The sequence below is a fragment of the Pollicipes pollicipes genome, unplaced genomic scaffold, assembly GCF_011947565.3.
Source record: "Pollicipes pollicipes isolate AB1234 unplaced genomic scaffold, Ppol_2.1 Scaffold_5724;HRSCAF=6776_pilon_pilon_pilon, whole genome shotgun sequence".
NCBI lineage: Eukaryota > Metazoa > Arthropoda > Thecostraca > Pollicipedomorpha > Pollicipedidae > Pollicipes > Pollicipes pollicipes.
In genome coordinates, this window is record NW_023596746.1 from 47,567,052 (window position 1) to 47,591,579 (window position 24,528).

Genomic DNA, 24,528 nt, shown 5'->3' on the forward strand with positions numbered 1-24,528 from the left:
GCTTAGCTACATACAGGCTGGAGACAATGGCTGTTCCTCAGCCTGACGGAGACGTCTTCACCCTGCCGACACCTCCGCCGACCCCGGTCAGAGCGGTCCGGCGCCGGCACCGGCCCTGATCTGCCTTTCTGCGGAACCCCCGCAGCTGAGTCCCACTCACAGTGCGTGACCTCGGCCTGGCGTTCGAACACCACGCTCTCCTCGGTGGCGTAGAAGGTCAGGTTGTTGAGCATCGAGAGCGACGACAGCACCAGCTCCTCGTGCTCGTCCACACTGTCGGCGCCGGTGGAGATGGGCGGCAGTCAGGTCACCGCGCGACTCCACACTGGCACGAAGACTCTCGCGAGCGTGAGGTCTCACCTCAGCCTGGTTTGTCGCAGCGGAAATACAGATCCAAGCGCGAATTCCCCGCATATTTCCCTCAAGTTTCCCGCTAAACCTGAGACGACCATCTCGCTAACTGACGAGAGCTGTACACGTAACAATGACGCGCTATGTATCACCAGCCCAGCCCTTCGCCGGGTGGCCTGCAAATGGTCCCCGTCAAAGCCAAGCCTCGGTTATAATGTCGGAAAGACATTCCATGGTCTGAGGGCGCTGTCTGTCTGAGGTCACCGGTTGCTGTCTGTCTGAGGTCACCGGTTGCTGGCCGTCTGAGGTCACCGGCTGCTGTCTGTCTGAGGTCACTGGTTTCTGGCCGTCTGAGGTCACCGGCTGCTGTCTGTCTGATGTCACCGGCTGCTGGCCGTCTGAGGTCACCGGTTGCTGGCTGTCTGAGGTCACTGGTTGCCGGCTGATGTCACCGGCTGCTGACCGTCTGAGGTCACCGGCTGCTGGCTGTCTGAGGTCACCAGCTGCGTGCTATCCGAGGCCACCGCCTGCCGGCTGACCTATGTGTGCGGAGGACGCCGAGCAGCACGCTGAGGCACGCGGCCGAGCCGGACACCACCGACCCCACCTCCTCGTTGATCACCATGTTGGCCACCACACGCACCAGCTGAAACATCGGCCGCCATTACCGCGCGGAGCCGCGCCAGCGGCCCGAGTCAGGCTGCGGTCGCCGCACACTGGGCTTACTTTGAGAGCGGTATAGGCTTTGCTTTGCTGAGGTTTATCCGGTAACTATGTGCCTGAGTACTAAACATTCGCCATTCAAGTCGCATCGGGTTCGGCTGCACCGATTCACCATCTCCTCCCCCTCCCCCCAAAATGAGTGCAATACATATAATTCCGCCCGTTCTATTAGCAGTCTACAGGTTCCTTGGATGGCATGGCCAGTTTCTGAAGTTACGGCCAAGTGGTTGCTACGTGGTCTTGTACTGGCGATGTCTGATTGCATTTGAGTCACTCCAGTTCGATTCCCGAAAACATGGCGTTTTGTCTTATTCAAAGGTCAGAACCAACCTTGCCAACGTGCTTGAATCATCAGCTGATTCAAGTCGCGATTTGATAAGTAAATTTGACTCGAAGCAAGGTCTGGTTCCCAATTACGTTGGGCTGAATCGATTTCGCCTGGCCATCGCACTTGGCGTGAAAAACACCGCCTCACTTTGCTAGCGAACGACACGCAGACCACAAAAACACGGCAGTGCATTTCAAGGTCTTCAGGTTTCCACGCACAACAGTCCGCACGGTGAGGGAATCCGTTGGCCCCTCCACCGTGCCAGCCGCGCCTTGGCGATGACGTCTCCTGGGGCGCCGCCGGTGACACCACCACCAGCCCCGTACCCCGCCGGTCCCAGACATCAGACCCAGACATCCAGACCTTGACGATGACGTCCTCCGGCGTGCCGCTGAGCGCGCCGGGGTCGGGCGGCGCGCCGTCGGCCGCCGGCTCGGCCTGCTCCGGCGGCCGGGCTGCGGCCGTCTGCCGCGAGTACAGCTCCAGCAGGTGCAGCAGCGTGTCCAGGGCGTCGGCCTCCTTGAAGAACTGCCGGCGGCCAGCGCGGCGCCGTCAGGACGCGGACTCGGTCGCCGGTCTCACAGCCGGCGGAGAAAAGTTGGCGGGCAGACGTCGGGCAAACGGGATCGGGGATTGGAATGTGGCTGGTTTGCTCGGGCAGCGCTGGCGCCTGCTCCGAGTCATAAATATTTCCGCATACGTCCTGAAGGCAGGCGGTGTAACGGTGCGCTACCGAACGCTATCAGACGTCAGATATCGAAATGTGATTGCATGTTGAACATGGATGAATGTGGAATATTGAAGTGAAGGTCAAAAGCCCCATTTTATCTACAAATCGCTGATTGATATCATTGAGTCTCCCATACCAGCGGTCCAACTCCAAAGGCTATGACATATCAGGCTGAATCAATCTGGGCCTCATCGACCCGCAGAGCGTCTGGGTACCTGAGGGCGCTCGAAATGTGACAGCGCCGCAGCAGGCGAGCAGAGTACTCCACCGATGGCTGCATGGCTCACAGCGCTGATAGGGTCCCACACAGCCCACTCAGACCCAGTCCCGTCCGACCACCAACCCAAACACGACCTGGCACATCAGACCGGTCGTGGCGCCAAACCTCCGCGGCCTGCTCAGATCGCAGCACCCCTGACAGTGGTCCCACCCGACCTCCACCAGCTCAGGCGCCGCCGCCCTGACCTCGGCCGCCGCCAGCACCAGCAAACCCCCACGACCTTGACCTCACCTTGACCCGGGCCGGCTCGGAGCGGGCCATGAGGTTGCCGAGCGCGTAGCCGAGGCGCACCACGATGGCGTTGGCGCCGGGGTACTTCTTGAGCACCTTGATGCAGGCGCGGAAGCTGAGGTCGCTGCTGACCAGCTGCTCGCAGCACGCGTCGTGCGTCGAGATGATGCTGCAGCCAACAGGCGCCGGTCAGGCGGGCGCCTCACGTCACGCTCGCGCCGACCGAGGCCGTGGGCACCATGACGTGCGGGCGTGCGGCGGAACCATGAGTTTACGGTATCGCTCGCTCCTGTTGAGTTATTTTCTCTTCTTCTTTGTAGCAAGCGCGGCGACTCACTCGACTCTGACTCTGGTGTGACCACCTGCCTTTGGTGATGCCAGGGACGGTGGGGGTGGCACCCCTGCCCCTGCCGGGGCACGCGCGACAGCAAGATAACAGGGCGCGGGGAAGCACCACGCGCCTGGCGTTATAACGAGTTGACGTCACGCCACATGACGACATGAGAGCCCCGATGCCAAACGGCCAATCATCCTACGGCCAATCACCGACGCCAAAAAGCCGATCCTCCTACGGCCAATCACCGACGCCAAACGGCCGGTCCTCCTACGGCTAATCACCGATGCCAAACGCCAATCGCCGTAGCGACGCAGAGACGTTAGCCTGAGCGTGTCTATGCAGGACCACGCACCATTACCACAGCTCAGCTGTGACGAGCATATGCCGTATGCTGTCGTTATCTCGACCGGGTCGCGGCGAGCTGCAGGGCCGTCGGCATGTCGGTGGGCCGAGCCGAGCGCTCTCGAGCGGCCCCACTTGTCGCGTGGGGCCGAGAGTGCAGGACACCGGCGCCGCCACGCGACGGCCCAGATACTGCGCAGCGGCGGCCGACAACGAGCGCTCCGTTACAGACGAGCTGGGCCGGCAGCTCTGTCAACGCTCCATTACAGACGAGCTGGGCCGGCAGCTCTGTCAACGCTCTGATCAGCGGGCGGAGACGCCGCGCCACAATCTCGCCAACTTGCGGCTAGTACCCGCAAACATGAGAAGGAGCTCAGCTCTGTGCATCATCTACATGCAGTTGGGAGTGGAACAAGACTAAGTCATAAAACATCCGCTCGTGTATTAGTCGAACTGGCGAGACTGTTTACCTGGTTCAGCGGTAAGTTGTGACGCAGCTTCGTAAGTCAGATAGCCATAAGTCGTGTTCCGTCTCGCCAGTATTCAGACTGAATAGCCTGGTCTAAACAACATTACCGTCGTGAAAAGCGCCCACTGAGTTAGGCCCATGCGACGCTGAAGCACAATAACACCGTGGGCTTCAATCGCTGCTGCAACCCCAGGCTGTCCTCAATACAGGCTAGCACAGCCACCATGTCAAAGGTCTCTAAAACGCCCAGTTAATTGCCAAGCAAAAGCCCAGCGGGGTTCGGCTTTATTACAACAGGGAGGTCTCGCGACTGCCATAGCCCAGAAAACAGCACTGTGCACAAGCCCATGGCTGACTGACTGCCAAAGGTGGGTCCGAGTCCGCCCAACCGAGCATCGGTCAATGAACCCTTTGAATGTTTCGTTAACGGATAAACGCTGAACAAACGAAACAGTGAACCAAATTATGTGGAAAATAATGAACTGGATCATTCACCTGTAATATATTTCCCCCCGTCAACGAAGAGACCGTCAACCTTTTCTCCCGAATTTTCAACTGAGCTTGGAGCGTCATCCTTTCCGCACGTGGTGCGTGGGGGCGTCTGCGCGTGTGATGGATTCCAGTTTTCGTGGATGAGCTATAGGGAAACGATGAAGGATGTTGAATGCTGAATGTTGACACGCAGAGGGTGGGGGGGGGGGGTCTGCTTCCTGGCACCTCCCGGGCGCAATCGTGGGCGTGCCACTTCAGCCAATCTTATTTGAAGGATAGAAGTGTACCATAAGTACAGACGTGCGCAGTTAGGTGTTCTCAGTATCTAAAGCATGACAAAAAGTGTCGCTGTTTCTAAACCCCTGCTGTGAATTCGGACGTCAATCTAAGGCTATAACTAGTCAGAGGAATCGGTGTCGTCACAGCTTCAGCCCCGTGAAACCTCGGCTGCCGTGGTGGTTAACCCCGCGGCATCGGGAAAAAGCTCGTACTGAGCGCTGTTCTTGCCTCGGTCGGTAGTGCGCGAAATTCCGGTGTTGCAAGAGATATCCGACTGATTTCAAGCGTAGAATTTCGGATTACCTCAGAGTTGGCACTGGCAAGAATGAATGAAACCCAGCTGTCAAGTTCCATGCCGTTTATGTTTATTGGAGGTGCTCATTTGGCTTCAACGGCTTATTTGACACAGTGATGTGACGCTGTTCTATGACAGTCCCAATCAAAATTATCGAGGTAAGGCTTGGGATTTGAAACCATAGTGGGCGTCGGCATCGGGAATCTGCCATCATATGCTGATAAGTGTTGACTCAGATGAGTTTAACAATGAGGTGATGTTTCTTGGCCGTTATTTAAGGGATTGCTATGGGAAGTATGGCTGTGTCAGTGATCTGTGCACTGTCTGGTGTCAAGCATCATCTTGGTTGGGTGATAGGTGTCATGGGATGTGGTAGAGTATGAAAAACGACCGAACACCACTCAACCCATCTTGGAAGTATATCATTTTCAATATACTGAATATCATAAACTGACAGAGCTGTTCACCGGGCGTGAGCACCAGCCCGTGTGACACCAGCAGTGGCATGCTGCTGGCTCCGGACCTGCTTGGCCTTGCGCCCGCAGGTGGGCGTCGTCCCACTCGTTAACGGCGTTACAATCCCGGGGCCGTCACGCCTGTCCGCGGCTACGGGCCGAGCTACGGGTGTCCGTACGTCACAGAATGTCGTCCGCTCGGCTTCACGTTCCTGGCGCTGGTCATGGCGCCGGACGACGTGACCGTCCGGCTCATCCTACGCGGCGAGAAATCCCGGCCTTGAGATGCGGCCCCGCTCCTGGCGCTGCCCACCACCAACGGCCTGCTTTATAATCGTATGTTGAGTTTAGCAACAATCAGCGAGAACCAGGAGCCAAAGCTTGGCGTTTGCAAAATAACCCGTGTAATCCCAAGAACCACGGTGTAATGAAATGGTAATGGTAATGAAATGTGGTAATGAAATGAAAGTGGTAATGAAAGTGGTAATCTGGTGGCAATGAAAGAACCAGCCGAAACGAGGGACCCAGGGCCTCGTTTTGTCGAGGGGAACAGGGTGCCAGAAATCAACAGTAGAAGCCAGACACATGCCTGCCGGTAATATATTTGTAAGGTCAAACACGAATACAAATTACGTGGCAATGTCAAACGCGATAATTTGTGTTCATTACGTACCACATGTTTATCAGAATGCTAGGCAGATTTATTTTTAGCCGACATCAGACTGATTGGGTTCTGGGTTATCTGCCCACGGGTTCTAATTCCAATGAAAAATATCTCAACCAAAACAATACAATCGCACTATTTCAAACACTACCACTTTTACAACTTGTCTCGCGCTGTAACACCACGCAAACATCGTAATAGTTGTGCAGAATTTGGTGGTTTTATTCTCCTAATAGTCTGGCATAGGCCAGACCACTTTATCCAGGATCTTTCCTCAGCGCATTGAGCACTGAGTTGCCGTGATATTTGGGGAGAAGGAGGGTCGACATTGGAGCGGGGGGGGGGGGGCGGCCTCTTTGGAAAAATACAAAGCTCCACCCCAGCTTGCTAGTTTTCAAGTGGCGTCAAGTCAGTACGCAAAGTTGGAAAACCGAAGCACAACAGTAAAACGGCTCGTGTACCGCTGGGTTTAGGTAAGTGATATGGTAATGCCGGAGATCCAGGTCCACGTCAATTTCGAGGAACTGACGGATTAACCCATAACATTTTAATTGCCTAGCCCACTTTGACCGATTGCAATTAACGAAAGTTCCAAGCGGCGTTTGGCGTGGTTCTGACAGCCGGCGTGTACATACGCTGTACCGGGCCACACTGTCCAGAGATGGTTAGTCTAAGCCAGGACTGTGCGGGGCTGCTATCGGTATCAGGTTGGGCCGTGCTGAAGGCAGACAGACAGCTAAAACCTTCTCAGGAGAAATGCCAAATTTCTCCGACCTCCCACGAAATTTGGACTGAATGCCCGCGAAATCGACCAGCACCTAGTGTCGAATTGTTGACTAAGGAAGGATAAGACCCACTCCCTCCCCTCCCCCCCCCCCCCCCCCACCTGGCTACGCTCGTGACTGGGCCAGCCATAGGGCCGTCAGCTCCCCTCATCGACTGCACACTGTACAAGCACCACCAGCTCCACTACAGCCTGTGCGAGGCCGTCAGTTCCCGGGGGTCAGGAATGCCCAGGGTCAGACGGACCGCCGCGCCGTTTGTGTCCAGGGTCAGACGGGCCGCCGCGCCGTTTGTGCCGCACACGGGCCATACTGGTCGGCGCACCAGCCATGCCCATCGGGCGCCCGACACACGGCTATTGAGCGACGGCGGCGGAACACACGGCTGATCCCCATCGCAACGGCAGGAGCCGGGCCTGGCCGGCCGGCCCGGCGCGGCTGGCGGCAGGACCTGCGGAGGCGCCACCCTCCCGCCACCCCAGCTGTGTATGGACCACGCGTCAGAAAGGCGCGCGGTGCGCCCGGCCCCACCAGCCCCCATATACACTTAATATCGAAGCTCCGAATGTCCAAGACGAAACGGCTTATCAGCTCCTAATTTTTTATCTTCAGAGCCTGCATGAAACGATATGACGCTTCGATCCGTTAAGATCAAAGAGCGTGTTACCCCAATCGTGCCGTCGAACGGCCGCAAAAGCCAGTACCGCCTCACACATTGAGCGTGTTGCCCCAGTCGTGCCTAGTCCGTCCAGCAGCTGCAAAAGCCAGTACCGCCTAACGCACTGAGTAGGTTCGAAGCTATTGAGCTGTGGTTGCCACTCACATGACATTACTCGGACCAAAACACAGCGGTTGGCTTTAAAAAAGTAATGGGTGGACAAACATTATGAATGATGGATTGGCATTTAAGACAGCGGTGGATGGGCATATAAAAAACTATGCACGAACAAACAGCCCCATTGCCTGACGTGTGAGGCTTTGAACAGACGTCTCCGTGTCTTAGACTTTCTTCCTCGTGATGATTACGGAACGGCAAGGAACCAATCACGAAAACTTCGGGAGTGGTAGCGAAACCCAACTGCAGAAAAGAGAAGGAGAGAGAGGGAGAGAGAGGGAGAGAGAGAGAGAGAGAGAGGGGGGGGAGCAGACGCCTAGAAGCTTGCCATGTCCTTCCCCCGGCCAGCGCCCCCCGTCTGGCCCTCCGCCTACGGCCGTTCCGTCGTCCATGCGTCCCTGGCAGCGCACAGCTGGCGCGTTCCCCAGGACCTGCGCCGATGGGAGCGCACGCCGGCTTCAGCGGACCGCAGACAGGCGGCCGAACCGATCGGTCAATAGCCGCCTCCGCGGTCACAACGGAACAGGCGCCGCCGAGCAGCCGCCGCCGCCCGCTGCGTGTCACTGTTTGCCGGCAGGTCTGGGCGTTAAAGGTCAGGCGGAGTTACCCGCTTAGGCGGGAAGCCCGTTTGGGCGCGCCCGCTGGCGCTTCAGCCATTATCCGTAGAGTGCAGTTAGCGGCCGGCGGTTCGCACACAGACGAGGGACGCGACCAAATAGTGGGCGTCAACCCCAGCCCCCAGCAGTCCGAGCACCGGAACGAAGCAATTTATCATAACGCTGTCCGTATTCCTCCACCACTGCACAGCCACAGAAACTGCCCAAGAGGCCATGGCGCTTCTGGCATGTTGCTGTCGCGCTAAGCAGCCAGTGTGCTCCAGTGCCGGCAGGGTTTGCAGACAATATAGCCAGTGTTCGCATGTATCGCGGACAGCTTTAAAGGCGCGTCCTTCGCCGCGTCCCACAAGACCTACACTGGTGCACCGCAACTTGCTCCTTCCGGCACAAGCATCCGCATTGGCTCATGTGTCACACAACATGCCATTTTACTCCACTCTTGGCTGGGGGTCTGCTAAGAACGTGCACGAAACGAGCTCAGCACGCAGGCCACGCTGGAGGCAACATATGACCTCCAGCATTGACCTGAGGACGCGGTCCAGGCTGGAAACGACTCAGCCCCGCGGTACTGACCTCAAACCACATGACCCTGCCCTGTGGTACCGACCTCAGACCATGTGACCCTGCCCTGCGGTACTGAACTCAGACCGCATGATCCTGCGGCGCGGTACTGACCTCAATATGCGGGCCACGTTAGAGATGACGTCCATGTCTGCCGAGAACAGCGCCAGCACGCTGCAGATCTCGCGGGTGGCGCCGGACGACACCAGCTGTGGCAGTGTCGCCTCTACGTTGGCCAGGTTGCGCAGCACGCCCGTCAGCTGGTACAGTGCGTGGCCCGTCTGCTCTGACACCCGCTTACTCTCCAGTTTCTGCCGGGGGTCAGGCACACGGGATAGCGCGCTGGCACTCGTGTCGTCGCGTTGGGTTCGTGGGTGGTGGCACGACACGTGACGTCTCTAGCGCAAAAGAGTGGGCGTTAAAACGGGCTGTCCAAGCTGTCTGCAAACATGCGGCACGTGTCTAGAGAATTAGGGGATCTTATCGTGGCTGGAATACAATGTGTTCTACTGTTTTAAGCAAGTCATCGATACCAAAGCGGTGTTAGACGCGCCCGGCTTCACACCGATATCATTAGCAATCTCACCCCGCACCCCGCACCCACCCCCGCACCCGCATCCGTATCCGCACCCGCACTAGCCCCAGCCTCAGTCCGGTGTCAGCCCCATCCCCAGCCCCAGCGCAGCGCCAGCCCTAACACTAGCAGCAGCACCAGCACCAGCACCAACACCAGCACCGGCCCCAGCGCCAGCGCCAGCCCCAGCCCCAGCCCCAGCCCCAGCCCCAGCGCCAACCCCAGACCCAGCGCCAGCGCCAGCGCCAACCCTAGCACCAGCACCATCCCAGCACCAGCCCCACAATGCCAACGCCAGCGCCAGCGCCAGCCACGCAGCCGCCGTACCTTGGTGGTGATGAGCTTCATGTGCAGCACAACCAGGTCGAGGATGCCGAGGTTCATCAGCCGCGACACCAGCGTGGCGTTCATGGTGAGGAACTTGAGCGCGCCGTAGCTGTAGACGCAGGCCTCGCCGTCCTCCAGCGGGCTACTGCGGCCGACCGTCTCCAGCAGGTGCTCTGGCGGACCGACAGCCGACCGGTAAGCGCCTCGCCGCCGTCGCTCGCGCTGGGCGCCGGTGAACGGCGAGAGGCCCCCGGGCGGCGACACCCGACGCGCAGCACAGGGTCGCACGGTGAACGGCGAGAGGCCCCCGGGCGGCGACACCCGACGCGCAGCACAGGGTCGCACGGTGAACGGCGCGAGGCCCCCGGGCGGCGACACCCGACGCGCAGCACAGGGTCGCACGGTGAACGGCGCGAGGCCCCCGGGCGGCGACACCCGACGCGCAGCACAGGGTCGCACGGTGAACGGCGAGAGGCCCCCGGGCGGCGACACCCGACGCGCAGCATAGGGTCGCACGGCTGGGGCACGTCCCACACTGAAGAGGCGAGCGAAATGGCGGCCGGCGACGGCCCGCTGCCGGCGGAGCAGCATACACTCACTCCGCGTGGGGTGTGAGCCGTTTCAGGATCCACGACCATGCGAGGTCGGTAATACCGATCTGTCGCTGCAGGCTCGTGCTTTTCGTAGATGACGGCAAATGCGATCATTTTACCATTATTGGTGTGCGTAAATGCCCTTCGGCGATAAACAAAGGTCGAGGGTGTGCGTTAACAACCTTCAACAATCCAAAAATTTGAAGCATGGCATTGAACATTATCAACAAAATATTGTTCTTACCTAAAATATTGCCCTCCAGGAAGAGTGAATCATTCTGATCTTCCTGCGCAACTTTGAAAACCAGCTTGCAAACATTAATCAAGTTCTTGCCGCTGACGAGAAGCTGAAATAGAAAGCGTTGTAAAGCAATCTTACTTCGCAGGCCAGGATGCTTTCGGGTACAAGGCATACCTACCAGCATGTTTTTTCACCAATACTAGCCGGGAAATGTATACAAACAGCTTTAATTCCTCGCACGTTTGGCCCAGCCAAGGGCTGAATTCAAGGCTCCAAACCAGATGCTGTCACCAACAGGCTCCAGGCCCCAAAGAAAGACCAAACATTTTGGACTTTCCGACTGATATTCCTGACCGAGCGACACTATACTGTATTAAGTACAGTGTCGCCTGGTGTGAAGCTAAACACACGCATCGCAAGCATTTAAGAGCGGCACGGTTTTAAGACCAGAGCCCGCGCCGGTTAGCCACGGACATTCCAGGGCTGCGGCAATGGAGCGAGAGCCAAGCGACAGGGCCAGGCTGCGGTCAGCTGGGGGGCCTCCGCTGCCGAGCCTGACCACACGCACGGGCCCCTCTTCGGGCGGCGGGCGGGTGGGCGGACGGGTCTCCCGCCAGCGGGCGGGGGGGGGGGGGGGACGGGGCCTTCAGCCCGCTCATGGCTGGTAGCCGCGGCTTGCCCCAGATAGACGGCCACGCCAGGTGGCGAGGATCCGAAAGCAAGCCGTAAATGAAGGAAAGGCGACGGACGTAAACGCTTCTAAGCAAGCGGTGAATGACGACAGAAGGTTGGGTGATGGTGGCAGGTCAGTGCCGCGAGACGGAAAGTCCGCCGGTGTACACCAGACCGAGCACCACTTCAACCTCAGCGGCGGCAGCTGCGGACTCACCGCCAGGATGGTCCGCGATATGTGGACTAGCAGCCTAGAGTGCTGCCGGTCCACAAACCGGAAGATGGTCTTCAGCGCGGCGATGCGATGCGGCGAGCTGCGCCCCAGGTGCTTGGTTTCCGCGAGCAGTTGGTAAAGGTCGACGACAGATGTCAGCACCTCTTCGTTGTCGGCGCCTGCCACATAAGCCAAACAGCGACCGTGGGGAAGCGATCCAGCACGACACGGACGCGCCGGACTACTTCAGTGGAAGCGATGAGGCCGGCAACGCAAACAGTCACATGGTGCGATGCTCACGGCTGGCAGATTGTATCCCTATGACCGCGACCATTACCTAATCATAACCTTAAATGCACGGTCGGTGCAAAGTTCCGCTCAAGAATGCTATTCAGGCCCGCTAACTGTATTGTCGGCCCGAGGCAAGGCCGTAGAGCACCGCTTCGATGTGCAGAGGATTCCTGTACTTTACGGTGCGTGTTTGTACGGGTGAGCTCGGTGCACTGCGTTTTGGCACCAATGGAAACCACTCTGATAAATGCACACGTTTAGCAAACGTTCGATATCTGATAGCGCGCCTGGAAATGGGTGTATATCACCCTAACTACGAAAGCAAACATGTGCGCTTTTCACGCAGCGAGCTCCGCGACAAATTGCTGACGTAAATGCTACTTGGCAACCGATCGTAAGCCAGAATGCTACGCCGATAATTCAACAAGTGAAGCAGGTGGGCCACGTCCAAACAACTCTTGATCAAAACAGGATTGTTGCGCATCAACCCCCAGCAGGTCATGTTGAACAGTGGGCGCTTTGCCTCGCTTTGTAAGACAGGTGCAAACTTTCACAGAAGTATACGACGAGACCCCGGCTGCGCGCCCGACGCCGCAAGTGAGGACACACGACCAGTCCCGCACCAGGTGCTGCTGACAGCGGTGACGGCACCACAGTTACCGCTCCTATGCCAGGCATCAGCCACTTGTCACAGGTTCAAAGACCACCGGATGCGCGTGCCTCCCTCTCGTGGCACAGGAGGGAGCCAGTGTCATCATAAAGCCGCTCTGCTGCTGCATGGATCCGTATCTGTGCCTGCAACTTTATCCAGGTATGTACCTGTGAAACCGCTGCTTTCAAAGATCAAGATAGACCCAGGTTGAAAACGGCGTCGAATAGCCCGCGTAAAACCATTTCGGTTTATCGTCATTGAACAACCGTAGAGGTGTCTTTTGGCCGGTCAAGGTGATTTCACCCGGGATAAATGACGAATTTAGGCCTCTCGCATATCTAATGACCCATGTGTGAGTCCTGACGATAAATGACAGTGACGAAAACGACATTGCACGGACCCTGACTACCGTGCCATGTGTCAGTACTAACCCATCTATAGATGAGACAAGTCAAATCCGGTCACAAGAGCCGTGCCTGGCTTCGAAGGGCCGACCATGCTGCCTGCAGAGCAGAGCGCGAATAACGATGCAAGCGACGTAGGACAGCATTTCTCAAATACGCCTTCTTTTAATACATTTTACGTGGCTTGACCTTGGGCGACCTAAACTGCAAAATGCTTTTAAAAACGCACCATCATTCGGTACGACATGGTGCGATTAGACTCGGAAAGATAGCGCAGATCCACGCAGTTGCTTTAAAATGCACACTGTATGACAAACGTCTATTCGCAAACGTCTGGACGTGAAATGCTACCGACGTACCTTCCACTGCCTACGAAAAGTCACTCACGATATCTCATCAGCGGGATCGCCTTCGTATTTTCAGGAATTGTGTTCAATATTGCCGCGTGCCGAATTTTAAGCCTCGTGCTTTCGGTGGTTCTAAATTCATTTCGAAAGCACCCCAGGAGGATCGCACAAGTTCCTCGTCCAGTGATGGCTTAGCTTCAAATGCGTACAGCCTGACGTTTGCCCCCTCCTCCCCCCCACCCACACCGTCCGCGCCCTTCATTAGTGGTGGCTTCTGGCCTTTGAATCGCCTTTTAAGCTGTGTCAGCCGCGGGCGGCATCACACGCTAGACACATCGCAGATGTCGGCCGTCCGCCGGCCCGCGACATGTCAGATTGCCCGCCGCGGCAGCCGTCCACCGTCGTCCGCGGGGCCAGATGCGCAGAGGCTTAATTCGGCGGCCTAGCGGCGATCGTGGCTGGCAGATGTACCTAAACGTGGCTCACTGACTGCCGCCGAGCGTGGCATCGGCAGCGGCTCACTGTCACAGAGCGTGGCATCAGCAGCGGTTCACTGCCGCCGAGCGTGGCATCGGCAGCGGATCACTGCCGCCGAGCGTGGCATCGGCAGCGGATCACTGCCGCCGAGCGTGGCATCGGCAGCGGCTCACTGTCTGCCGCCGAGCGTGGCATCGGCAGCGGCCCACTGCCGCCGAGCTTGGCATCGGCAGCGGCTCACTGCCGCCGAGCGTGGCATCGGCAGCGGTCGTAACGTTATACATGCTCCGGCCGGAGCTGCGTGAGTGCCGGCCGTAACTTAAACCGAACCCTGCTTCACAGTGGCCGTGCGACTGGACCTGCAGCGACGGACGGCAACAAATCGGTCAGCCCTCTTCAAATTAGCCAGACTGCAGCAAAGCAGCCGGACCGCAGCAAAGCAGCCAGACCGCAGCAAAGCAGCCGGACCGCAGCAAAGCAGCCAGACCGCAGCAAACTCACTAGGGCGCGCCAAATCAGCCAGGCTTCTCTCGGTGACACTACCGGCAAACGGCGCGCCACTACGTCCGGTGCCCCCCCCCCCCCCCACCCCCACCCCCCACCCCCTCCCCCGTCGGCGGGTCACAGTGGACCGCTAGGCTGCAGCCGGACACCGCTTCTTTGACAATCAGTCACCCATCAGTGGTGGCTTGCGTTATTGATTGTGAGAAACATTTCCCGACGACAATGAACGAGTTGCTGTCTGTTCCCCGCGCTGCCACAATGAGCTAATCCAAATAAAGGCCTCGTCTGTCCTGTCTGTCATATCCATGCGGTGAAGGGGCTCAGCACTGGCTCGATACGCGAGAACGCGCCAAGAATAACTGCCGCACACTTACGCCGCCCGGAGCTGGGCAGGTACACGGCTGGTAGGCAGACGCACGACCTACGGCGAGTTGACAGCATCGCGCAGGGCGACCGCATCGATTCGCGTGTACGTTTGGTGGGGGCGCACCAGCCAGGCCGGGCCCACCAGCCAGGCCGGGCGCGCGGCGGCTAGGCGTGGTATCAGTGTGGACGCAGGACGGCTGCCCTGGGACAGCACTAGGCGCGTACTGCCGTACTCGCGCCACGCCAAGCAACAGGACAGACAGACAGATGGCAGACATACGAACAGGCATGAGAACCGACTGACCAGACATCACCAGGGCTAACGCCGACTAGCCGATTTTGTTATCAGTTGATAGCGTGCTGTGACTAATGCGATGCCCACAAGTGGCATAATTTTGGCTGTTAAGTGGAAATGCATTTTCTCCTTTTCTGACATTAGCCCATCAGTTTATATTTATCTCACGATCCAAAACACAGTCAATTTTGCAAGGGTTTGCCAGACACTGCGGTAGCCAGGGCGTTGTTTGGGTAGCATCTTACTTCTCTGTAACGCTGGTAAGCCTTGGAAAATGACCATCAGAAGGCACGACATTATAATTTATCCCGAGACCAACAGTTAGTTCTGTCATATCTGTTTTTTATGTTAGTTTGTGTCCTCTTTTTCCAGATTAAAATTTTGCAGATCTTTTCCAAGGATCAAAAGACCACACCGTTACATCTAGTGATTTTTCGAGTAGTAACAGGGCTTCATGGATGTGTTTTGATCGCGCGTAACAGTAAAGGTGTGGTTTAAAAGCCTCCGGCTAAGATATTTGTAAACACACGCAGCAGATGAGGTGTGATAAAAACACCGACAACTGAAACCAAAGTAATCAATTTGGCGCTTTCAGAATCTGCAAACGTGGCCGCATGACTACAGGAGCAAAATTATATATATATATATATATATATATATATATATATATATATATACCCCCAGTACACCATCTGCATCCGTTTGCACGTATTTCTCAGCAGCATTCTAACCTGTCACAGTTGGAGAGCCGGCTCGGTTAGCGGCTCCCTGTGGCGACCCGATCGGTCGGCGGACAGCCGGCTAGCTGAATGGCCGAGAACCAGCCTTGATCAGACAGACCAGACCAAAGACCAGACTAGGTCAGCCTACACCTGACTGTCAGACCAAATCAGACCGGACCGCACCGGACCAGGCCAGATCAGACTTCACTGTCAGACCAAATCAGACCAGACCACACCACACCAGACTAGATCAGACCAGACCAGACCACACCAGATCAGACCGGACCGCACCGGGCCAAACCAGACCAGACCAGACCAGAAGTCGAATGCTAGACCGCAGCGCCCTGCCCGCACTCACCGTCGTCAGCCATCTGCGTGAGTCGCGCCAGCAACGCCAGGATCTGCTGCTCCTGGGAGCGCGGCTCGGCGTCGCCGGCATCGCTGACGGCGCTGCCCGGCCGGCTCTCGGCGTACGCTATGTCCGGCTCGGCCGGCGAGCGCGGCGACGAGCTGCGGCCGCGGCGCGCCACCACCGGCCGGCGCAGCGGCGCGCCGTCCGGGTGCAGGCGGGCGCCGGCCTCCGGGGCCGCCGCCGACGCCTCTGCTGCCGCCGGCTTGCTCTCAAACGCGTCGGAGGCCACTTGAAGACGTGGCCGAGCGTGCGGCCCAGCCGGCACCACCTTGGTGGCCGGCCGTGCTCCAGTCGCCTGAGGGATGCCGCGCTTCTTGCGGAACAGCGACCAGCCGAAGTCGTCGGTCGGCTCCGGCTCGGCGTCGCTGTCGGCGGGCGTGGCGGCGGTCGAGGCGACGGCCGAGGCCGGCGCCGACACCGCCGGTCGCCGCGAGAACTCGGTGGGCAGCCGCTGGCTGCTCTCCAGGTCGCTGAGGTGGAGGTCGCCGGCGTCCTCGGGCTGCGACAGCACCAGCTCCAGCCGGTGCTGGAGCGAGGGCGGCGGTGGCGGCGGCGGCGGGCGCGCAGACCGCTCCGGCGCCGGCCGCAGCGCCTCCACGATGCGGCGCTGGACCGTGATGGGCTCGCCGGGTCGCGCCAGCCCGGGCAGCGTGTGCGCAGGCCGCGGGCTCGGCTCCAGCGTCGCCCGCGTGCGCTCGCGCGGTCCGCTGTGGGCGTTGCGCGAGCTGAGCGCCGCTGCCATCAGCTCCTCGCCCTCCTCCGGCACTGCAGCAGGGAACGGACAGGAGTCAGCCGCGCGACGGCAGCGGTGCCGTAGACGGAGTCCACAGCCCGTCGAGGAGGCCGCAGCCAAATCCTCGGAGGAGCTGACAATCGGTGGGAGGGCGCCAAGGCCCATGCAGAAGGACGCTGGTCACATAGCGATACATTTGCCAGCAACTTGGACCAAAACCAACACATCACACCTGGCTTCATTATGCCCGCGTGCTTGTTTGTCACTAGCACGGCACCCGATCACATGGACTGTGGACATGACACGCGTTTCGTCACGTCCTACGAGCCAGGTGGATGGCTTGACCTGACCTGACTTGGCCCGACCTGAGGCCATTCTGGGGGGACGAAGAGCGATGACTCGTACAGCGCCAAGCTGGTGACGGTTCATTAGATCCACTACCATGCGTGGCTATGTCCAGACTGCGAGGATGCTGTGCCGCTCGCTGCGCGCGGCCGGATCACTCACGCTTGTCGAGGGAAGCGGCCCGGAACTGGCGTCGATTGAGCCGCTCGTGTCCGGTCAGCGACGGCAGGTGGTAGCTGCCGGGCCGGCCGACTGCATCTGAAACGGCACCGACCGTCACTGGGGCACGCAATCGACGCCGGTGCTGTCACCAGTCAAGGGGCTACTGAAACGGACGAACGCCGCAGGTTGAATGTGAACCTACAACCAATCGGAGAGCTTAAAATGACACCGCTCCAAGACTAACATCACCGAAGGTTTTGTTGATCCTTGTTAACTTTATCTGTAATGTGTGCTTGGATACGACTTGATAGTTCAGCCAGCGAGTACTGCTGAACATTTCGTATGACAGCTAGTTAGCTCTCAGCAGTGCCCGCTAAGGACCGCTCCTGCGGTTGCCGTGCACGGCTGTGGCTGATCGGCCTGCCTTCCTGCTCATCCACACGCCGGCTTCATTTGCCACCTTTCCGAGCTCATGATGCAATACGCCAAATCTCACTGACCATAAAACGAGGTCACCCGAAATTACGCAGAGGCACAATGAAGCAATAAAACTTGTCGGGGAAAGGCAATCGGTTAAGAGAAGCTAAATTTCCGCTACATATTGTCGAGGAGAAGCAATTTGTTGAAAGTAATTTGATTCCCACGACACAAACAGTAAAATGTGCCCAATGAATGACAAAATAAAAGCAAAACACCGCCTGAGACGTCTCACTGCATGATCCCACTAATGAACAAACATGCCCATTCAGGCAGCGATGAGTGGGAAATGTGGCCCAGAACGCTCCATTTTGAATGTTCTGCAAGCACTCAACGGAGGAAATGGTGTGGACATACTACCTAAGTTCACCACGTCTATGCAACCCGTAACAACGCCCCATACTTTTAAATAAAACAAGACATGAGAGTCCTAATCTATTTCTACGTGCTGAATTATTTGCACTATCAGCGCCGCACTAACTGAGGACGGTAGTCGCCAGTAAGGTGGAGGGCCGCTAGCGTACCGACATCACTACCGCATTGATGACTAGCCCAGAGAGCTGGCTGGCCGGGCGGCGGCTGGCGGCCCGGGCCGGCCGGCCCCGGGCCGGTCAGCCGCGGCCGGCCGCCCCGAGCCGGTGTCACACGACACGTCGCTGCCGCGCCGCGCCGCGGGGACCCACGTATCGAGCGGGGCCCTGACGCCACCGCCGTGCACGGCTGCCGCCACCAGTTAACGGCCGCCTCCGCCACCGCCGCCAAAACAACGCCGCGGGGCGTCACGCACCTCACTCATTTGCTCCTTTTTAAAGTCTGGAGCAACGTCAAGCCGCAGGTCTAGCCTTCCGGGAAAGCCTGACCGCGTAATAAACAGCGTGATTGCGTGGCCGCAGTCGCGGTGGTCCCAGTTGGGTGGGACTGCTGACTCGTGGGGAGGCCATGCTCTCCGATAACAGAACGGAGATGCAACGTGATGAATTGCCGCGGATTAACATTCGTGTGTGCACAGAGCGCATTTTGACCCGACTCACAGGACTCGGATGGCTTCATCGGCCCATCTACTGCAAGTCCTGTATTCGATGACCTCTCTACCAAGCCGTGCACACCATGGTGCTGGCTGAACATTTCAAGGCCGTTGCGAGCGAAACGTCCGCGGCTCAAATCCAAACGCACGCGCACGTTAGCCAATTCATAGTGTAGTAGACCAGTCGTTGAAAAGCTATCCTAAAATTGCACGCAATTTATAGGCTCATCGAGCGTGGATACCTGTCTGTTTATTTGATGCCGAGCTTGAGGCGCCACATCATATTCACGACGAACTTTGCCACGAACCACATTACAACGGACCTTTCAAGTTAATGCTTCCCAACGAAAATACGAAAGCCTCATTTTTAACGAGTATGCAAAATATCACCCGTAATGCAACAATAAATACGTCAGTCCGTAACATGTGCCCGTAAGCGCGCTATTTAAGCGGTTAATCTTTTGAAACGCACTCGCAGCCAACAAAACCAGTCCACCAGCAGCTGGGCACATCTGAGTTGTGACTTATCCACCTGCAGATTAGAACATGCTCTCCGTTTTGCCAGCTTGATCGATACTATATAACAAGGCTTTGTGATCAACGGGGCGGCGTGAAAGGACTAAGGAGTCAACTAGCGCATATGTTGCCTTCCAACTACTTGACAAGTGTGGCCCAGCATGCAAACACACGTTTCAGTCTGCACTCTGGCAATGCTTCAAATGTGTCAATGTTCGCCGTCGCGTTATTCTGTCTTCAGTGGTTAATTTCGGCCGTATTATGGTAAGCGTGGCAGGTGCGTCCGCCACGTAGTCTGCTCCTCGGTCCGCCTCATCGCGGCCCGGGGCCTACGCTCGATGAGAGGGCTACTTTGCCTGCCATCATGTCGACAATGTGTGGGTACACGACATCGAGTGTCGGGAAAGTGTACACCAGAACCGGCTCCTTTGCGATCGTTATTGTGAAAATAGTGTGAATAAAGCAAATTATGACTAAATAAAGCGCAAATGATGACACGGTGTAGAAATTTTTGAAACACCTTCCCTATATTTCGGAAACGTGCTTCCGCGCCCGTAGTCGTGCCTTCAATTTTCCCAAAATCCGCAGCAGGTGAGAAAAATGGAGCGATGGTGGCGTTGTGGATAGTATTCGTCTCTAGACCTCTCGGTCCTGGGTTCAGGTCCCGGCCCCACCACTACCGCATCCCAAATGGAAACTAATAAGACATCTCGTCTTTAAATGGCCCTGGCAGTCGGTGGGACCTAAACCCCAAATGATTACCAAAATTACAACTTGTTAAAAATGGATAGAAGCAGCATCGACCACACTCGTCGAAATACTCCCTCCCATTTTGAATTCATGTGCCATGGGATCCACTTAGGTGGCAGCCTAATGCATGTATTAATGTATGGAGTGAAGGACGCTGACCGAACTCTCTTGTGTGGGAGTTCAGCAAATGCCCGATGGTTAGCGTGCACTGTCCTCCCCGTTCCGCAGTTGCTCCACTTCAGGCGTGTCTGGCGTCCGTGTTGCGGACACCTGCAGAGGCACGCAGCACGCTTTTTATGGAACAGACGCAATATCAGGCTCACTTAAGCTGGCATGAGTGGGGGGAGTAAAGGTCCGCACTAAGAATTGCAGCACGAGTTGAAAGTATTTATATAAAGTACGTACACCATTATTCACCAGTATTCTATACAAAGTACGCACACCACTCCCGGCTCGGTCCATCACTCCCGTTGTAGTCCACCACTCCGGCCTCTGTCCACCCTCCCCCCCCCTCACAGTCCACCACTCCCGCCTCAGTCCACTACTCCCGCCTTGGTCCACCCCCCCCCCCCCCCCCCAAAGTCCATCACTCCCGCCTCGGTCCATCACTCCCGCCTCGGTCCACCACTCCCACCTCAGTCCACTACTCCCGTCTCAGCCCAGCTGAACCCTGCCATGGACCCAAAATTATTCCACGGACGGCTCCACGCTCGCGGGGAAACAACCTGGCGCCAGTGACTCCACTCCAGACGCCCGCTGCCCACCCGTCTGAACAAACGGAGAAGCAGGCGCGTGGCCGACACCCACCGGGCAGCGAGAGAAGGTGACACCGGACCGACACCCACCGGGCAGCGAGGGGCAAGTCACACCGGACCGACACCCACCGGGCAGCGAGGGGCAAGTCACACCGGACCGACACCCATCGGGCAGCGAGGGGAAGGTGACGCCGGACCGACACCCACCGGGCAGCGAGGGGCAAGTCACATCGAACCGACACCCACCGGGCAGCGAGAAGGTCACACCGGACCGACATTCATCAGGCAGTGAGGGGAAGATCATACTGGACCGACACCCACCGGGCAGCGAGGGGAAGGTGACGCCGTCGGACGACTCCTGGCGCGGCGAGGCCGTCTTGCAGAAGCCGCGCGTGTTGAGTGGCACCAGCCGGACGCCTGACACCGGCCGCGAGTCGCTGGTGTCGAAGCTCAGGCTGTTCATACTGCGGCACGGACAGCACACGTGGTCAGCAGCGTCCGCATGGCCGCGGTCGGCGCGACAGCAGTCTACAGCGGAGTCTTGGTCCGTCCTGACGGCCGCTGGGCTCGGCCGTTCACACCAGCTGCTACGCGTGTACAACATCCCAGCACACCCACCACTCGCATGGCATGAGCAGATGGCGCTGAGGAATTTTATAACAGGCAATGAGCAGACCCTGGCGGGGACGGCCTGGCCTTAACTGCGCGGTAGTGGTCTAAAGCCGTTTATTAGCCAAATGAGCAAACGAAAATGTCCTCACTCCGCCGCCCGCCATTTATTCCCCACGTAATTGTAATTCCGTGCGCTGAACTCTGAAACACGAATTAATTCGCCTGACGTCTACACTAACGAGCCCATAGTAACCGTTTAAACACAGTGGCATTACGGAGAGGTGATATATTGCGATGAGCCGTCACTACATCACGATATCCCTCCCCCAATATCCATTTCAAAGGTCTGTCCTTGGTGCTTGACGTGTCGTCGCATACATGATTCACAATCGTTGGATCAAAGAGGATTCAACATCGAATGCTTGGAATGGTGCCGAATACCGTGTCTCAAATAAGAGGATCGGCCAAAAGATAAGCCTGGCGGGAGGAAGTTCTTCTATCCGCTTCGTCTGGAAACATGGCTTCATCCCCCCCCCCCCCCGCCCTCCCCTTCGATCCGCCAATGGTCGTCCCTTCAGTTTCCAAGAGCAGTCTTCAGCTGCGCTCCATAGCACCAAGACGTACTTTAACTGCCTCATGGGGACTCATCGCATTGCAGGCCCTATGATATTGCCCCCATTTGAAACGTTCACCGAGGTTCATTTTTAAGAGTCTGTTTGGTTTGGTTTGGTCACCGTTTGGCCATCACGCGGTCAGCGTCCGACACCAGCACGGTGCCATTCGCCCTGCCGAGCCCCCCTGCACGTGTGCATGCACGTCCGTTTGTACAGCCGGCTCAACCCGTGCTGGCGCCGCCCCACTCCGGCCCCGTTCCCCGAACGTGGCGCGGTGGCGCACTCAGCGGCGGGTGTCACGCGATACGGCGGCCGAGTGCCGAGCCTGTGACGCTGCTGCGCCGGCCGGCAGCCAGTCCCGCTCGCTGGGGTGCGAGGAGCGAGGGAGGGATGGGGGGGGGGGGGGGCGGGCTCCCGCCAACAGCCAGCAGAGCCGCGCTAACTGGGCCGGACCCGTCACGTCATTGGTTGGGTCTCATCAGCAGCGGGATCCCATTCGCGGAAGTCGTTAGGGCATGATCTTCGGATGTAATCGCTGCCAGCATTGGTCCAGGCACGCCAATCGGTGATCAGCTCTGTACCGCCTCCCCGCCCCCACGTCATCGGAGAGTGGCCGCTCGGGTAGCGGAGACGGCAGATCACGGAAACGGGGCGGAAGGCGGTGCCCTTCTACCCATGTGAAAATGAACATCAGCTCCGTGGTGGTGCACTCGAAAACGACACGTCAGGTGCGTTTTCCTGCCGACTCCCCGAGGACCCATCGTCATCGCACGCACAGGAAACAGGCATCAGCCCCGAGTCATCAGCCATGGTTGTTCGATCACCGGCCCAATGACACCTCAGTGGTCGTGCCGGGAGGGCACCACGAGGCCGTGGCGTCCCGCTGGTGGGGGGGAGGGGGGGGGGGGGCGGTACCAGCCGGCCGGCGGCAGCACGGCGAGACTCCGATCATCTACGTGACAGGTGTGACGGTCGGCCGGCTGGCGCCGTCATCATATTGAGACCCGAACCAATCGGCGGCCTCCACCGCGCCAGGCGCTGGCAGCCCCGACCAATCAAAACAGACCACTCTCTGTCGACAGGGTATTAGCGGGACCTGACCGAAAACAAACAAAGTGGTTTTCGTCGACTTCAGAAAAAAATGAGCGGACTAGCCCGGTCCCAACTAATAAAACCAATCTCACGGGTTTGCCCAAGGGAGCGGTCGCGCGTGGATGATCAAGCTGGATAATCAAGCTGGATAATCAAGTGCTGGACAACCAAGCAATATATGGTCCACAGAAGCCGCGGACATCCGTGAATGCTAATAGCAACGGAGGCAAGAGCACAACAGGAGCGGACGGGGCGACGGTGTACAACTTTGGGAATGTTTGACAAGTGCTCCGTAACGTTCCCTGGTAAACAAAACTTCTTTTTTTTACTAAGCCCCAAACTTTTTTAGTGTTTGCGCTTTCTAAGATCCCTATAACATGATTGGGCCCAATCATTTGGATGGTGAGGTTAATATGGACTTGCTGAGGAGGGGCCAGTGTTTGCCGTGTCATTGTGATTATCAAGCTCCCTGGCGTGGTAGCAGCTCAGTTGTAGTCCGTTATGCTGCTGGATTCCTGCGGTGGTAAAGACGGGAACAGCTTGTCGCAGCAGTTGCGGCAAAACGGGCGGCTCATGTCAAGGGGCGCCACACTGGAAAAGCCAAACAACATTTCACTCTTTGTTGCCTGTTTTGCATTAATCGTGGTTCTCACACTTCATCAGCTTACACCAAACAATGCACGCTTTCATGACCTATAACTATGAGCTTGGTCGTTTGTGCATTGCAGTGACTCCCTGGCGAGCAGGGCCTGTCTGTTTGCTCACTTTAGACTTTGGTCCGGCCCCCGAACCGACAGCAGACGCCTCAGCCGCCCCCGACTGCATCCTCTGACGGGTCCAGGCTCGCTGGTACGGCCCGTCGGAGCCTGTCCGGCCGCCGAGCGCCCGCCGCCGCGTCCCACTGCCCCATGCGCCGGCACGTTCGCACGCGGCGTCCGCTCATGCTAAGTATACCTTGCGCTGTGGTGAACGCAGATCTTCAAAGCAAGCGATCACTTAACTTTGCCAAAACTGCTGGCATGGGATACCAACAGCAGGCAGGCAACAGTCGTCCGTTAGCACAATAGCTGTCGTGCCAAAACACACCGGCGGTGCACAGAAGCCCCGCTTCGTTAGCTTACAAAAGGTATGTGACGCAAAGTTGAGCCAGTTGGAGCTTCTTGGCCCTAGGTGCGGATGATTTCAAACACAGCAAACCAATTCGGCGACTATCTAACTAATGAAGCCATGGAGACATTTCACGACATCCAGTTGGGACACGGCATTAGGCAAATGGAAGTGAAAAATTAGCATTAGCTGATCCACACAGCGGCAAAAAAGGAAGCCTGTGGAGAAAAAGTATTGGATACAAAGCTCCTGCAAAATGCAAGAGCTCTGCCCTGTAGCCCTTACCCATGGGCTAGTCCCACGCTCCTTGCCTTGATGTCCATGCTGTGGAAAAGTCAATTGTCACGCGATCACCCTGAATGTTTGAAAGGTTCGTGACTTGACCGAAATCATGGACTCCACACGCATGCGTCCTGAACATCGCTGTCTGAAATTAAGCATAACTGCCACTGGTATGCAAAATGCTCAGAATTGTCTCA

General features: G+C 57.6%; 1 protein-coding gene across 1 annotated transcript in view; it reads right to left on the reverse strand.

The window, feature by feature from the left end:
- The window catches only part of LOC119103122 (armadillo repeat-containing protein 2), a 43,315-nt gene that overhangs the window by 5,334 nt on the left and 13,453 nt on the right, over nt 1-24,528 (reverse strand). Inside the window, exons 4-18 of the mRNA XM_037226574.1 lie at nt 20,946-21,088; nt 17,103-17,198; nt 16,455-16,627; nt 16,279-16,388; nt 16,122-16,227; nt 15,809-15,935; nt 11,396-11,571; nt 10,510-10,612; nt 9,673-9,845; nt 8,886-9,082; nt 2,644-2,812; nt 1,881-1,930; nt 1,766-1,793; nt 891-997; nt 161-273 (exon numbers count right to left, since the gene is read on the reverse strand). Coding sequence (XP_037082469.1) covers nt 161-273; nt 891-997; nt 1,766-1,793; nt 1,881-1,930; nt 2,644-2,812; nt 8,886-9,082; nt 9,673-9,845; nt 10,510-10,612; nt 11,396-11,571; nt 15,809-15,935; nt 16,122-16,227; nt 16,279-16,388; nt 16,455-16,627; nt 17,103-17,198; nt 20,946-21,088 — 1,871 coding nt within the window. The remainder of the gene's footprint in view (nt 1-160; nt 274-890; nt 998-1,765; nt 1,794-1,880; nt 1,931-2,643; nt 2,813-8,885; nt 9,083-9,672; nt 9,846-10,509; nt 10,613-11,395; nt 11,572-15,808; nt 15,936-16,121; nt 16,228-16,278; nt 16,389-16,454; nt 16,628-17,102; nt 17,199-20,945; nt 21,089-24,528) is intronic.